We start from the raw sequence: 16315 nt of genomic DNA, 5'->3' as shown, positions 1-16315 counted from the left end.
AAAAAAGGTGAAATCAGTGGTATATTTTGCATTGCAGATCCCTTCCCGAAATGAACAGACACTAATAAAATAAATTAAATAAACAACTTCACTTATTCTCATTATGCAGGACAGAGGCCTGGTTATTACTATACATGTATGGTAAGAGGGACACACGGCATCGTCAGACAATGTGGTGCATCTCACCCTTTTACTGTTGTGTGTTTGTAATAAATCGAAGCACACCGTGCCATTGTTGCTGAGCTGAAGGCCCATTGGTCTGGTGCAGGTCGCCATCTTTGTATGACCCCACCTTACCTGCTCCATCTGTACCAATAGTCCACGTGGCTGATCCTCTCCCCATCTAAAGCTTCACAATATTGACACGCTACAGTAAGATCTGGACAACAATCTCCAACGCTATCCTATAGTACCGTGTGCCCATATTCATCATAGCGGGTAAAACGCTGCTAGAATTCCACAATACTTCCTACATTCTAATTTAATAAACACTACTAAAACCCGTCCACTGCTGGAGCTTGTCTGTCCGTTTCGCGGAGATATAACAAGAACTCCACTTAGAGATTGCAATCAAAATTCCCGCATGGCGCTTCGAATTATGCATGGGAGTTATTTTGTGTCTCCTCGCGATGTCGAAGCTGGATATTAATATCTTGCACTTTTATTTCTATTTATTTTTGTGTTCTAATTGTTACAACAAGAGTTGTCAAGCTGTATCTACTAACCTAGAAATGCTAATCCTTTTCTAGAATGTTCTGTTCATACTGTATATTTTTTTATTTTTGTTAACTTAAAACCTAACTATGCTTTTGGAAAAAAAATATTTATTTGATATGAAGTTGAAATATTATTTTTTGTTCTTTTAACGTACAAAATTCTCTGTGCATTGTATGCAGATATTTTTACCTATCGTTTATAGTGAACATGTTATTATGAAAAGTGTAACTGTGCAACGATATGAATAAAGTCATCCAATATTAATTTATTCAATTGCGTGAGTGATGGGCAGACTATAATAAATATATATTATAAATATTACACTCTGGCACCACTTCACCATAGAATGTTTGGATCTGGTGATTAATCAAATGTTGGAAAGCGACACCATCTTTCTTCTCTGGGGGGAGGATCTAAAAACTTAAAGGGTCTCCAGCCATCGAATGCATTTGATAGATGAATGGTACCATTAGATTTTCACTTTCTTCCGCTTCAAATGCATGGAGGGATTCTAAAGAACACCCCCCATCTCCTCAGTGGAATTCTTGGGGGGGGGGGCTGCAGCTTCTCCTAAGGATAAGAATTATTTTTTGGCAACAAAGTAACGCATGCTCTGTTGGTGAGGCTGAATGGGATAATAAGCTGCTCTCATTATTAATATGCCCCCCACGGCTTCACAACTCTCTATATCTGAGTGGTCAAGGTGTTTTTCCTGCATGGTTTACATTTGAGGTCATCAGATGCGCCCGCTTTCAAGGAACAATCCTCTGGATACTTTACTCCCTGGAAATTCTAAGCCCCCCGGAGGTGTCCCCTGAATATCTATTAATAAATCAAAGGGAGGAATCCTTGCATCATTATTTCACCACCCATTCAAAGAGCAAATGTGCACCCGCTCTGAAGCGTACGGAGAAGGACTCTATTTGCTTGATTCGAAGACAACCCCTCAAGCTTTGGATCTTAATGAAAGAAAATTAAAAAAAAAAAAAAGGCCTTAACCTAAGACAGCCTTATTTGGGGAAAAATTTTAACTCTTTTTGCTCTCACATTATCAACGTTTTCGTCGCCGACCGCTACAGTCCCTGTGCGCCTGCTCTTGCCTCTTCTTGTTCTTCCGTCTTCGTCCTCTTGTCCCCAATATCAGCCCTTCAGGTATTGCAGCATCTCGCTGCACTCTCTCCCTGGATTGGAGGAATTATGAAGTACTTTCAAGAGGCCAGAATGTTGAAGCACCTCGATGACGTAGTGGATACCGGGGATAAGCAGATGAACAAAGAAGGCAGAAGAATAAGACGAGGCAAGGGAAGAAGCGGAGCTGCAGCAAAGCGGACCGGGACACGGAAATGCACAGAGAAGAAGGTAGGGAGACATTGAAAGAGAGCTTGTGAAAGCCCCTAGGCACCGGTCCCATGGATCTAAGCTCTAAACAAAAGCCGATCTTCATTATAAGACACGATCATTTCTTTCAGATGATTTTTTTCCTCAAAAAAACCTCGCCTTATACAGTATGTGATTGTACTGTAAACTTTAAAAAGTGGTTTTATCACCATAGCAACCAATGGAATATTCCATTCTTACTAAATCATACTGTTGGTTGCTATGTTGGTTTCCAGTTTTCACGCTTTGCACCTGGATCGTGTCCATACTTGGGAACTTCTGGGCTCCAGGTAGCCTGGGGAAGAATAATGGCGGTCCCTGAGGACTGCCATGAGTTCATGCCATCATCATAGGTTTTTGGGCCACATTTCCATGATAGCAAACGTTGTGAATGTTTTAACGGGTTTAGATAAAATCCATCTCATGCCAGCCTGACCCAACCCCAGGATGTAAGCAATCTGGATAATTAACTCAGTTACTTAAACCAAAATGCTTAAAACCTGTGCTGGGATTGGCACACTGTTCCAATCCCAGTTTAAAACAGCTTTTGGGCCAGGCTGTGATCCGTTGGGTCTCGTTTAAGGGACGGGACTCTTCGTATCTGGGCACCCTTGTTTTTGACAAAATAGTCGATAATTCCAGACATTGTTTGAGAATAAGTTACACAAGTGTTTCACTTTCATTAGAGTAACGTCACTAAGATTTCCCCATACTAGCAAGGAGTACCTGCGGTGTATTAACTAGCCCCCCGTCGCCATACACAGCGCCATCTCATCGGCGACCACAAGAGGCGACATCGCGCTAGAGTATTCGTGTCCGGTGTTTAGCACTCCGAATTACGTAATGCCATCCAACTCGCTACAGATCCCTGGCATTGAATAGGGTTAAAGCCACCGTCACTTGCCCTCCAGTCCACAACACAGTGCGTTAACCAGCGGGCTTTCACGTGTCGGAATATCGAGGGAAAACGCCCCACTTCCTGTCAGCAACCGTTCCGGAGCCTGTCACGCCCTTCTATAGGCTCGCTGGTACGTCACCAAGGCAGTCAGATCATGACCTGCCTCTTTCCGTAGGCGCTGTAACCTGATGGGGTTAAAACGCTAAGGTATGGATGTCGCCTGCATGCATAGCCCCGCGGTACGTTTAGATCGCGGATATTAATCAGGGTTAGTTTTGTGACATAATAACGTTAGGCTGTTTATGAAATCGAGGGCTGGGTAGCCTTCCCTTGTGGCCCAGGTGATACGTGTTTATGTATCTATCTATATATATATATATATATATATATATATGAGTGCATAATATATAGAAATAAACTTTTATTGACACTTTATTTTCTCATAGAATTACAGCCTTATATTGTTCTGACCCTAAAACCTGCCTGACTCTCATATGTATGATTTACATAGTGCCGACAGGTGCACTTATTATTAATTCATTTGTAGCGCCATCATATTAAGTAGAGTTGTACAAAGAGGAAACGGGACATAGCAAGTAGTGAATCATCACATAAGGCAATGTGACGTAATGAAAGTGAAAGGTTACTGGGAATGAACGGATAGCAGGGGGGGTGCGATTAGTAGAGGTGTATAAGACTACAGTACACGTTACGGTATAGGTCGGTGCTCTCTCGCTCTACCACTTCTGCTGGAACGCTGTTCCGCTTATCTACTGCTCTCTCAGCAAAGTCACATCTAAGCCTTTGCTTTTTGTTGTTAGAAAAGGGGGTCATAATCCAATGCAAACGTTGCATTTATAGCTATAAGCTTTGTGCTTTTTAACCCTTGCAGATCGCGTGAGTGTTTCCTTTTTGGTCGCCTATTTTTCTCACCTGTGCGCAGACATTTGTATGTTCGCAATGAGCTGACCTGAAAGCTGTTGGTCGTTTTTGCTTTCATTGCTTACATTCTGTGCTGTGATTCCCTGTTTGCATCGTCGGTTTTTACATTTCTTTTAGCATCCCTAATATTTCTTTCTCCGTTGGCTGTTTGCGCAGAGAAAGGTGTTTGAACCGAAGCCGTAACGTAATCTGGGAAATGAAAGTATGTCCTTATGATGAAGCCTATAAAGGTGAGTTACAAAATGTTACCTGCGCAAATAGCAGAGCATCCAATCAATACAAATTAGCAAGGCTTTTGCCGCCCCCATGTCAGTATTTACAGCCATTGGTGTATTAACCTTGGGCACTGCCCTACGCCTCACCCCCAGATGCCCCCTCTGTGGCCTTCCTCACTGTAGAGAGTGTGAATATGATGTCATATCCAGCTCTTTGTCTTCATGGCTTAACCAGTCCAGGCTTTTGCGTTCATCACGTTCTCTAGGGTAGAATTGTAAAGTCTTGCTTTACTGCTGAGTGGCAAAGCGTCCCCGGAGCCTTTAGCAGAATGTATGTATTGTTCTAGGAAAAAGCTGTGATCAGTATAGTTAAATGTAAAGATACATACCGCAGTAGAAAAGCAAAACCAAGTTAGGGAAAATGTCCTTGTTTCATTTGGATCGTTTTGGCCATTTGACTCTTTGAGTGCTTAACGTCAGGACACATCTTTCTCTGGGGAGACCCGATTAATTTTCGTAGTTTTGCTAGCGTTCCATTTAAGTGATAACCTTACAGCTTACGCTTTCATTAACCCCTTGACCCACAAAGGGCATATATACATATATATATATATATATATATATATATATATATATATATATATATATATATACATATATATACGTCCTATAAAGACATGGTCCTCGAGGACCATTCGGACGTATATATACGTCCTGTGTTAAAATGTAGCGGTTGCTCCTGAACGCAACTATGCTTGCCTCTGACAAGCCCCTACCAAAATAATACAAACTGCCTAAAAAATTGTAAATACTAACTAATTATATATCAATGTGGTTGTTTTTGTGTTTTTATTTTATGTAAATTTGGGGGGGGGTGAGTGTGGGTACATCCTGCAGGAAAATCCCTTTTCAACAAAGTCATAATGAAATTGCTGAAAACCTTCTCGTTTTAAAATGTTTTTGGCTTTGGGCTTATACGATGGTACTTTTCTATCCTCCCTTTTACAGTGGGACACACTGCCCCCGTCTCCTGGGACTAATGTGTTGGGAGTTTAGTGATGTGTTGCTTGTAAAGCTTATTAAATGTTTTTATTTATTTATATAGCGCCAACAATGTGCGCAGCGCCTAATGCATTTTATTCTGAATTGACGAAGCTGTAATTATCGTAGGTGTGTACAATGAAACTGGTAGTACTTGTCTCCATCATACTGATCCCCCGTTGCTGGAGTTTCCACGATGATGAGTGGATTGACCCAACTGACATGCTGAACTACGATGCAGCGTCAGGAAAGATGAGGAATCGGCCGCAGGTAGGTACCCGGTCGCTGCCATGTCCCGGGGGTCGGTATAATTACGAAAGACAAATGTAGAGACCGCACTTCCTGGGGAAGAAGCTCTCAAGCTGCCTCTGGCTCCCCACTATAGCCAAGCTGGCCTAACCAGGCATCGGGAACAGGCCTGCACTGGCTCGTTCAGGCACTATTCTACTTAACACGCTAAGGGGGCAGTATAAGTGTGTGTGTGTGTGTGTGTGTGTGTGTGTCAGTTGAGTTTGTATAGGTTTGGCTGAGAGTGGTCACTGGGTTTTATATCAGCTTAGCTGAAGGTGATCAGGTATGCTTTTGTGTCACATGACAAGCGTCCCTGACAAAAAAAATAAAAAATCAAGAAAAACATTTCCATAATAAATTATTGATATGAGAGGTTTGGGGATTTAACTGTATTAGGAATTGCAATTCTGCATTTAGTTCTAAATACGTGGAAATTGTGGGCAAGATCAAATTTACCTTAACTTCTCAACGTTATTCTAGAAGAATTGTTATATACATATATAAAAAAAAAAACCCCTTAAATACAGTTATGCTTAATTTTAAACTTAATATACATTTTTAACTTGAAATATATGAAAAACAAAATAATAAAGCAGCAGTATCAGGTCTAAGTTTAGCAGCAGTTCTGTGATTCGGTGACACGGTTTTGCTTGGTATTATCCAGCCATCCCTTGGGGCAGGAGAATCATGGTGGCCCTTGGTAATGCATTTTTAAAGGCACACTCAGTGGTTTGCATGGTCTTACCATCTCATCGCCGCTCGTTAGCCGTGGCAGCATCTTGTTGGTCTAGGAAGTCAATTCACAACATTGCAAGCCCCTGCCATGTAACTAACAAGTTCATACGCAAGAATGTCCCGTAAAAGCGTATGAACTGTTTTTAGTGTATAAACCCTCAGCTGTGTTTGGGTTACAGTAACGTTTTGACAATTTTTTTCTCTCTTCTTAGATTGTTACAGAAGATACCCCGATTAAAGAGATCTGTCAGACGACAGAACAGACTGCCTGCCCGGCAGAGCTCAAAGCATGTGAGAACAATGTGCACCATCTGCGCCTCCAAGTGAGACTTGGCTTCGGCTACCTATTTTCTCGGAGGGGATGATTCATTATTTAGAAGATACTAATTTAATGTGTCTTCTTTTGACTTTGTGTTGTATTAGTATGCAAATATAAATGTCAACATTTGATCGATCTGATCCTACCTGGTTTGCTGACGAATGTCTGTGTGTATAAATATAACTCCAATTTTACTTTATTTCATGAGACATCTGGTAATAGTAGATTACAAGCACCGTATATTCCGGCGTATAAGACGACTTTCTAACCCGAGAAAATCTTCTCAAAAAGTCGGGGGTCGTCTTATACGGCGGGTATACTTACTTACCGAGCCGGAGATTCCCCACGAAGCCACAAATCTCTAGGGGAGGGGCGAGTGGAGAAGCCGCCTCCCCTGGGCCGGTCTTCAGGGCTGCGCCGAGGTAGGTGCAAGATCGTGATCTCCCCAACTAGCCCTGATCATGGCTGGTTGGGGAGATCACGACCTCCCTCTAACTAGCCCTACATTAGGGAGCTCGAGGTCTGGCACTTCAGACCTCAGCTTCCCTGCTCCCTAATCACTACGTGCCGGCTATTGATGCCGAGCGCAGGGATGACGTCATGTCCCGGCGCTCGGCATCAATTGCCAGCGCGTAGTGATGAGAGAGCAGTAAACAGAGGTCTGAAATGACAGACCTCGCGCTCCCACGACTGGATGGAAGAAAGAAGATAGAAGATGAGAAAGGGGTGTGAGTGCAGTGTATGTATATATGTTGGTGTGAGATATGGTCAGTGTGTGTGTAAGAGCAGTATAGGTATTTGTGTGTTTGTAAGCTGGTGTGCATATACTATATGTATATATCTACACATACTAACATACGCCTGTCCATACATACACATTTATACACTTATATATATGTGTGTGTGTGTCTAAGGGCAGTGTATGTATGTATATGTCTGTATAACAACCAGCCAATCACCGGTAAGGTACATCGCTTGCCGTGATTGGCTGGTTGTTGTACTGGGTAGAGGGATAGTCTTATATGGCGAGTATAGCCCAAACTCTATATTTGAACTGGAAACGTTAGGGGGCCAGTCGTCTTGTACGCCGGAATATACGGTACATTTCCAGGCAAAGCGCATGGTTTGGTGGGTGTGGGGTGTGTACTTGAGACGAGGTTGGGTAAATGAGGGGTTTGAAGTCAGACTATCTCCTTCCTCTAGACCAGCGGTTCTCAACCTGTGTGTCACGACCCCTTTGGGGTTGAACGACCCTTTCACAGGGGTCGTCTAAGACCATCGGAAAACACATATTTCACAATATATAATTACATAATTTTATGGTTGGGGTCACCACAACATGAGGAACTGTATTAAAGGGTCACAGCATTAGGAAGGTTGAGAACCACTGCTCTAGACTGTCCGTGAGAGAATGGTCCCTTATCAGGCCGTGGATGGTCTGGAATCTTTAGATCCTGGAGTAGAATACTTACTGGAGGCTCATGTGAGGTCTTCGCTGAGAGATCATGAGAAGTGAAGCCAAAATTGCATTATGGCTGTGCCTTTTGCTAATTTCAGTAACTAAAGAATAAAAAAAGTGATTTATTTGAATAATAATACGAGCTATGTGGTAGACAAAAAACCAACCACTCGGACAAACTGTGGAAACCTAATTTTCCCCCAGCATACGGTATTTTTTTTTCTTTCTTGTAGATAGAGAACTACAGGAAGAAAGAGAAATGTTCTCAGACCAGCAGTAACCCCATTTTCCGACGTTACCTGAACAAGATTTTGAGTGGAGTTGAACCTTTAGGTCTGGTGAGTAAAGAACAGAGCGGGCTGGGCCTGGGGCAGGAGGTTAAAAAATCTTAGCAAAGGGTCGGCATGGACTACAGCTTTGAACTGCATAGATTTTTACCTACTAGTTTGTGTTACGGGAGATTTTTTTCGTTTGCCCATTTATGGTATAAGGTTTTTATATATATATATATATATATATATATATAATATATTATATATTATTACACTGGTTTGACCCTTCTTTGTTTCAGCCTGATGAGTCTCAGCCAGAGATTCGTTACGATGCACAAGTATTCCTCACCCGGCATATGTTAGCGGAAATCCAGAAGTTCCTGAACGACGCGGATTGGAATGCAGGGGCTCTGGATGATGCTCTAAGCAGAACCCTGGTAGACTTCAAGCATCACAATAAGGAAGACTGGGCATGGAAAATAGAGGATTATATCGGAATCAACGAATACACGCTCTTTATGGTAAAAACAAATAAAATGTACTGCCTGGAAAAGAGGGACCCCCTTCAACTAAAAGTTTTAATTTACCTGGAGGTGCTGTAAAATTTAGGGGTGTATGTTTGACATATTTTATTAGCTGAATAATATGTATATCATTACTTCTGTTGTATTTATTATAATTTAATAAAAACCTCACATGTCCTGAATGTAAAACAAACATATAGCTTCTAGGAGTTTTGATTTTGTTCACCAGTGATTCCTAAGCATATCGGTTGAGCCAGTCCAGGATATCTTGTGATATTCATTAAGCTTTTTGGTATAAGATGACGCATGTGACATGTTTTCTACATATCTATTAAATAAATACTTTTCTCACAAGTCTGTCTCCCCAGTGTTTTATTCTTCATTTCCTTAACCTGAAATAAGAATTACTAAGTAACATTTATTATAATTTTTTTTCTTTTTAGATCCTTCTCTGCTTTCTGTGCTTTGTTTCAGTGGTGGCTACAGAGCTTTGGACGCGTGTGGGATGGTTTACGCAGATAAAGCGTATCTGTATCCTTAGCATCGTGATTAGCTTCTTCTGGAACTGGTTATACTTATTCAAGGTTGGCATTGTTGTTCTGCTATTTGTTTAAAATGGACCATCCTTTTGATTTGACATTGGCATCACTTGAATACCTGCTGTTGAAATGAATACGATGTACCTGCCTTATATCTACTCACACAAGTAGTTACCAGCACTCAGGTGGTCTTTTTAAATAATTGGTTGGTGTGCAGTAGTATACTATTGGGCTCTCAAACACATTTGAACCAAGAAGCCAAACACATACCCATACATGTTGACGCTTTGTACCCTGTTTCTGTGGTTTAGTCAGGTTGTCAATCAGGTCAGAGTCCTGTGTGTTTAAATACACAGAATCTACTTCTCTTATAGGTGAATACTGATCGGTCGGTTTTTGTCCAGATTGTCTTGCATTTTGTCTGGATGCTTTGCTGTTTTCTGCAATGATTCCATTTTTTCACGTGATGCATGGTTTGCTTTAAACTACGTAGCTATAAAATGCTTAACGTCTCCTGAAGAGTTTTCCCTAGACATAGTAAAACATTTTCACCTAAATACAACTATAGTTAGGCTAAAAAAAAACCAAAACACATATTTGCGTATAAAATCATGGAACCTCAAAATCAATTATCATTAGCTGACTTGTAATAAAACAAATATATATATATATATTGCCAAGTGATCTGAAATATTTTTGCAGGGCACTGTATTCACTTGTATGACATTTTAAAAGATCTGTATATTTCTTTGTTCATTTAAATAGCCAGCGTGTGTATATTGCAGGTGGAATATGCTGAACAGCAGGCTGAGTTGGCAAAGCTGGGAAAGTATGACAGCTGCAGCGAGAAGAGCAGCTTCACGGAGGGCCTAGTTGGTGAGACACCTATATCCAAATGTTTAAATGTGGGGCTGAATATGATTGGCTGGAATTACATTGCTGAAGTTTGTGATGTCATTGTGTGTTGACATATATCCCAAACATATGGAGCATGTGTATGGTTTGGGGGAATGTGGAAAGGTGTAAGATTTCAGTGAGATTGGAGTAAATCTACACGATCTATGTACATGTTGGCATTGGATTAATGGGAGGCTTGGTAACTTCTTGAAGCCACTATTCTGATGGCACTGACTACCTCAAATGAAGTAAAGATGGGAAACGGTATAAGCAGTCATGTGTTCTTAAGAAAATCTTAACCGTATAATCTTTGCTACAGTCCATCAAATATTACGAAAAGTTCCTTTTATACCTAAGAGCTATAACGGGGCAAAGTGCTGAGTTTAAAGCAATCAGCAGATACTTTTCCTCTCTAGTGTTTATTCCAAATTTTATCCCAGACTCCCAGTTTTTTTTCTTGAAAACTGGACCATAACCACACTTTGCTAGTGTGATGACCTATGCTGTACCCATTATTATGACAAGACAAATTGTGTAATGAAATAAGGATAAAATACGTTTTAATCCTGAATCTGTGACAAGAACAAGGACTTGAACAAGAACAAGACACGAGTTTTACATCAGGAAAATGGGCAGGCTAGGTGCGCCAAATGGTTCTTATCTGCCGTCAAAATCTAGGTTTCATGAATCAGGGTTGTGCTGCCAACTCGTGGCGGCTAACACAACGTTCCTCTGGCTACCAGCAGTGGCTGCAGAGCAGGGGTGAGGCTAGAGTCGCTTTTAAAATAAAATATATTTTCAGAAAAACAGATAAGATACATGTTTGTTAACTTATTGTATAATCACTGGCAAAAAGTTATTGTTAATACCGGTCTTAATTTCTGCACAAAAGTCGCAAAATACAAGATAAAGTTCTTTGAACTTAAGTTCACTTTCCCATGTGCTTCTTCAATGAACTACCGATGATATAAAAATGACATCAGTGACATAGTAATGTCATAGTGACCTATGGGGTGTATATTTTGCTGATTTGAACTGTGACAATTCTTACCTTTTGGATTGATTTGGATTCAGACTGCATCATTTCACTGCTCTTTGTATTGGCTTTATTGTGGTGATTTTGGTGGCAATCTGTCCACAGAGCTTGGCTGCAGGTCTGACGGAAGGTCTCACAGCGCCATAACGGACACCCAACAGATTTACATGACATTCTCGGGGTTTGATCAAGAATTCAAAACACCCCCCAGACATTCACACACACTAACACTATCCAGACCCAGCTCATATCTGTTGAAAGTGAACCAGAAGCTTGCATCTTAGCAAGGAAGGGCATTCTTTAGGTAGATGTTTCTCTCTTACTACTAGCGTTCAAGGAGGAGCACACTTCTGCTAGGTGTTTCTCTCCAACCATGAGCATTCAGGGAGGTGCGCCCGATCAGTAGGCCTTTCTCTCCTACGTCACGTTACAAAACATGCCAGAAGCAGAAGCAGTAACACCTGAGGTTCCTTTAGTGGCTTAAACAACTCTGTAATGCTGTTAATCAATGTATCATTTTAATTTTTACATTTCTGCTGTTTCTATTTTTTTTCTCATCTGATGAAGACTTGCTGAGGTCTTCTTTCACCTTTCGAAATGATCCTTGTGTGGAATATTTTAAAACTCTCAACATAAATCCGGCATTGAAGGTCCCAATAACTAAGGTGAGTTTCACTATTAGTTTATACATATATATATATATATATATATATATATATATATATATATATATATATATATAGATAGATAGATAGATTTAATTTATTTATTGTCTTCAAATTATTTATGTGCGGGAAAGAGAATTATCCAGGACACATACTTTTTTTTATTATTATGGGGTTGATCCAGCCAACAACCCAGAGTTGTTGTAGCCAAAACTACTTTTTGTAACACACATGAGCATAAAATGGTTTAGGTTGGCAACAGTCCCTCTCCTGTTAGTGTGTAATTACTTTAAGCTTCTGTAAAAGATGTGATAGAGCTGTAGTAGACCTACCCCTTACTGATGAAACATTAAACCTAAAATTAAACCCTTCGGGATCACAATTTTTTTTTTCCCCACCACCTTTCAGTCTCTCCAAACAGAATCACCTTTTTATGCATCGCGCCATTCCTGTGTAGGTTAGAAAAAAAACCCAAAACTTTCACCAAATATATAAGAAATAAACAAAAGCTGCCCTAGATGCTGTTAATATTGCCTTAAATAACATCTTCAGGTGGATGCAAGTTTGTCCAGAATGTTAAACTCATAGTCAAAAGTGTAAGGTGAACTACCAGATCACAAGTCTGATCTCAAGTCTGAGTTGCTCAAGTTGATTGAGACCCCAGATGCTTTATAAAGGAAACTATAGCTATTTTGACGTTCAGATGAAGTTGAGTTGATGGGTAAACTCAAAATTTCAACTTGCCTTCTCTAACAAAAATACATTTAATAAAATAAATATTACTTGCAAATACCCAATTATTTAATTATTTCCTACACCCAGTAGGGGCAAAGGTGGGAGAATGCTATGATGGTTCTTTAAGGATGGCAGTGAGGCACTGGGATACTTTTGCATTGCCAGTGTTAGAAATGGCTGCATAAACATACTAGTGTGCCTGTTCTCATAACAGGTCCACCGCCATGAGTTGGACCAAAGTTCTTTAATCTTTAGGTTTATGTGAGTGACCACCCTGGCTTAGTACCGCTATATAAGCCAGAATTTGGAGTCTGGTTATAACTAACCATTCAGTTCTAGGGCTGGTAAATTCCTAAGTGTTACTCCATAGTGATACTTGCCAACCCGGCAAGGGACTGCTTTCTGCTCAGATGATATTGCTGCAGCTTTTAGGTGGCCCTTTGAAGGAGATGCTGGGCGATAAGCCTCACCTTGAAATGCCAACATTGGTGTCTCAATTAGCATTTCCAGCAGCTTGCGCTGCTCATTGCGTTGTGGATTATTTTAAATAAACCTAATGTGTTTTACTTTAAAGGGGCAGTCCAGCGGGCATACGTATTTTAATGCTTATGATAGCTGAGAGGTCCTTTGAAATTTGTTTTTTCCCATCCTATCCATTACAAAACACATTCTGGAAATATACTTTTCCTTTTTTTTTTAGGCAATAGCTCTCACATTCACTGATTTTATAACCGAACCGTTAAAGCACTTGGGAAAGGGGATTGGCGAGTTTCTACGAGCCCTGCTTTCAGAAATCCCTATCATTTTACAAGTCCCGGTTTTGATTTTCATGGCGGTTGCTCTGTTGGTAAGTGCTCTTTTTTTTTTTTTTCATTCCTTTCTATATGTATATAGGTTTTGTCTTTGTCATGTAACATTTCCGTATTGAACAATCCTATGTCACAAAATGTGGTTTGAAAAAAGCCCTTTTTGCTCTTATCTAAAGACACTCTTATGGCACAAAAAGTTGCTTTTGTCTAATCATTTGTTCCTCTGGATTGCTGTGTGCATATCTTTGCTGGAAACGATGCCCCAGATTGTCAATTCACCTCTTGAGCTTTTCTGCCTCTTAGGTGTGAGGGCGAATATGTGGGCTTTGGATGTATTTGTGCCCCAACGTATTTTTTTTCTTGTTTAAAAATGTTTTATGGCTTTGAAACAGTTGACCGCATAGATTCTACCGTTATATCTTATCCTAGGTATTCCTATAAAACCTTTTAGCTTGCTGCCCTAACTCTACTGTTTGCACTTATTCCATAGCGGGCTCCTTTTTGATAAATTTGCTCATATGTTTTATGGAACTGTACTTTTTAATAGGCCTTCTGCTACGGAACTGGCTCATCGGTTGGTCAAATCAACAGGATCCGTCATATAGCGGGTCCAGGCAGAGATGAGCCTCATGCTGTGGACCCTCCGAGACAAGGTTTCACCCCGTCTATTAAAGCGAATACCAACTTCAATGACAACTATCAAAGAGGAAACCACAACAATACAGAGCAGAGGGACAGGGGGACAACTGAAAGGCAGCACCATTACCTACCGGAGCCAGAGACTCTTGATGCTGTAGGTTCTAGAGCTGATCCAAGGCCACAAGACATTGTGAGTTATAAACAAAGTTGGCATCTTGTGATGTGCCTCCTCCCCTGAAGAGCAGCTTTTATGATTAAGCCACCAGCCTTGTGATGTATCCATTGGCAACAGGAATTTCAAAATATCTAGGAAATTGCTAGTATTGGCTAACCCTCTTCCATTTTATTGGAAATAGGAAGGGTTAAAGAGGTGGAGCTAGCCTAAGGGCGGTGTTGGAGCAGGACCAAATACAGTCCCCTCTTGAAGACCTGGTAATATACCGTATTTGCTCGATTATAAGACGAGGCTTTTTCCTGAGCAAATGCTCTGAAAAATACCCCTCGTCTTATAATCGGGGTCGTCTTATAATCAGACCTCAAATATGTCTGACTATGAAACTAAGATCCAGATCCCCCGCAGCGATGCAGGGGACCTGGATCCTCCTGTCTTAAGCCCCTCCCCCCAACTTTCCAGTGCTTCTGACTTCCGATGTGTTGTCCGGGCAGCATGTAGAGCTCTACGCAATTCGCGTACACAACTTCCGCTGCAGCCGGGAGGAGGTGCGGTTATCAGCGGGGGTTGTCTGCGTCCATCGTGCAGATCTTCCACGGCTGATCTACGCACCGGGGACTCAGAAGCTCCGGTAAGTTTGGAGGAGGAAGGGGGAGGGAGTGTTAAATGGGGGTCATAAGGCATTTCTGGAGGCAGAGTGCTCTATGGAATGCCTTTTAACCCCCTTAATGCCACTCTGCCTCCAGAAATGCCTTTTAACCCTCTATACGCCACTCTGCCTCCTGAAATGCCTTATACCTCCCTATATGCCACTGTGCCCCATAATATGCCTTTTAACCCCCTAAATGCCAGAATGGGTATAAGGCAATTCTGGAGGCAGAGTGGCACATTGGGGGTCAAAAGGCATATCATGGGGCACAGTGGCATTTAGAGGGTTAAAAGGCATATCATGGGGCACAGTGGCATATAGGGGGTTTAAGGCATTTCTGGGGCAGAGTGGCAAGCCTGGGGGCAGATGTGCATAACTGGGGGGGGGGGCAGGTTGAAAAAAAAGGAAATAAAAACAAAATATTTTTCTCAATCATAGTTTTGGTTTTTTTTGTTTTTTTTTAAATGTTTACGTGAATTAACATTTACTGGTATAACTTTTTTCCTATAGGGTCGTCTTATATTCAGATTTTGAGGGGTCGGCTTATAATCGAGCAAATACGGTATTCTGATTACTGGAGCTTCCAGGCTGTATCAGAGTTCCTACCTCGCTGATCTCTTAAAATCTCTACCAAAAGGGGGTGTACATGAATTACACTGTAATTCAAAAGATGTTGGTAGAATAAGACACACTTTTATGCTTTCCATCTCAACTTACTACAAATATTTTGTGTTGACATAGCCATGTCAAAATATGTATCCTCAGAAACGTGTGCACCAGACGTCCATGTAGTTTAACATTAATGATGGGTCTGTTCTAAGGATGCATTTTGTTTTGCATTTGATAAACCCATTTACATTTTTTCAGAGAATATGGAGTGTTTATGACTTTTTCTATGCAGGCCCAATTATCACTTGGACGTAGAGTCACATCAGCTATGGGGACCCCAGAAGTCTCCTCACACGGAATGGAGAGACCTCTGTGGTCCCCAGTGTGGCCTTTTATTAGGCCAGTATACAAAAAGGTGATCATCTCCTAAAGATGCCATCTTCCCTTGTACCAACACAGCTATTAATGGGGGATTAAAGGTGAAAGCTACAATAATTTAATTTTCTCTTCTGGAAAAAAAATCACGCTTGTATCACAAAATGTTTACGTTTTTTCCTGTGGACTACAGAGACAGCATGAAGTGAAAAAGAACCCAGAAGAGAAGCCAACAGCACAAATAAAGTCTGCAGATGAGAAAAAGCCAAGCCAGAGGGACCTAAACACCTCCTCAGACTCTGAACTAAGAAGAAGGAAGGCCAACGTGGAAACGTTGAGGCACGCCGTAAGTAGCTTCCTGTATTAAATGGGAAGTTCTAGACAAGTAATACCGATCTGA

At 41.1% G+C, this 16315-nt stretch overlaps 1 protein-coding gene across 1 annotated transcript; it reads left to right on the top strand.

The window, feature by feature from the left end:
* Window positions 1–1938: 1938 nt before the first annotated feature.
* On the top strand, window positions 1939–16282 carry LOC149280789 (chloride channel CLIC-like protein 1). The gene is made up of 11 exons (XM_089500095.1): window positions 1939–2076; window positions 5320–5460; window positions 6429–6539; window positions 8228–8332; window positions 8566–8787; window positions 9234–9374; window positions 10115–10205; window positions 11830–11927; window positions 13363–13509; window positions 14019–14300; window positions 16109–16282. The coding sequence occupies exons 1-11, from the start codon at window positions 1939–1941 to the stop codon at window positions 16280–16282; spliced, it is 1650 nt and encodes a 549-aa protein (XP_089356221.1).
* The last annotated feature ends 33 nt before the right edge of the window (window positions 16283–16315 follow it).

This window comes from Sceloporus occidentalis, unplaced genomic scaffold (genome assembly GCF_023333645.1).
Source record: "Sceloporus occidentalis isolate IW3139 unplaced genomic scaffold, rSceOcc1.0.p SCAF_147, whole genome shotgun sequence".
NCBI classification, from domain to species: Eukaryota; Metazoa; Chordata; class Lepidosauria; order Squamata; family Phrynosomatidae; genus Sceloporus; species Sceloporus occidentalis.
Note: the sequence above shows the minus strand (reverse complement) of the source record. Positions and strands in the feature narration are given on the sequence as shown.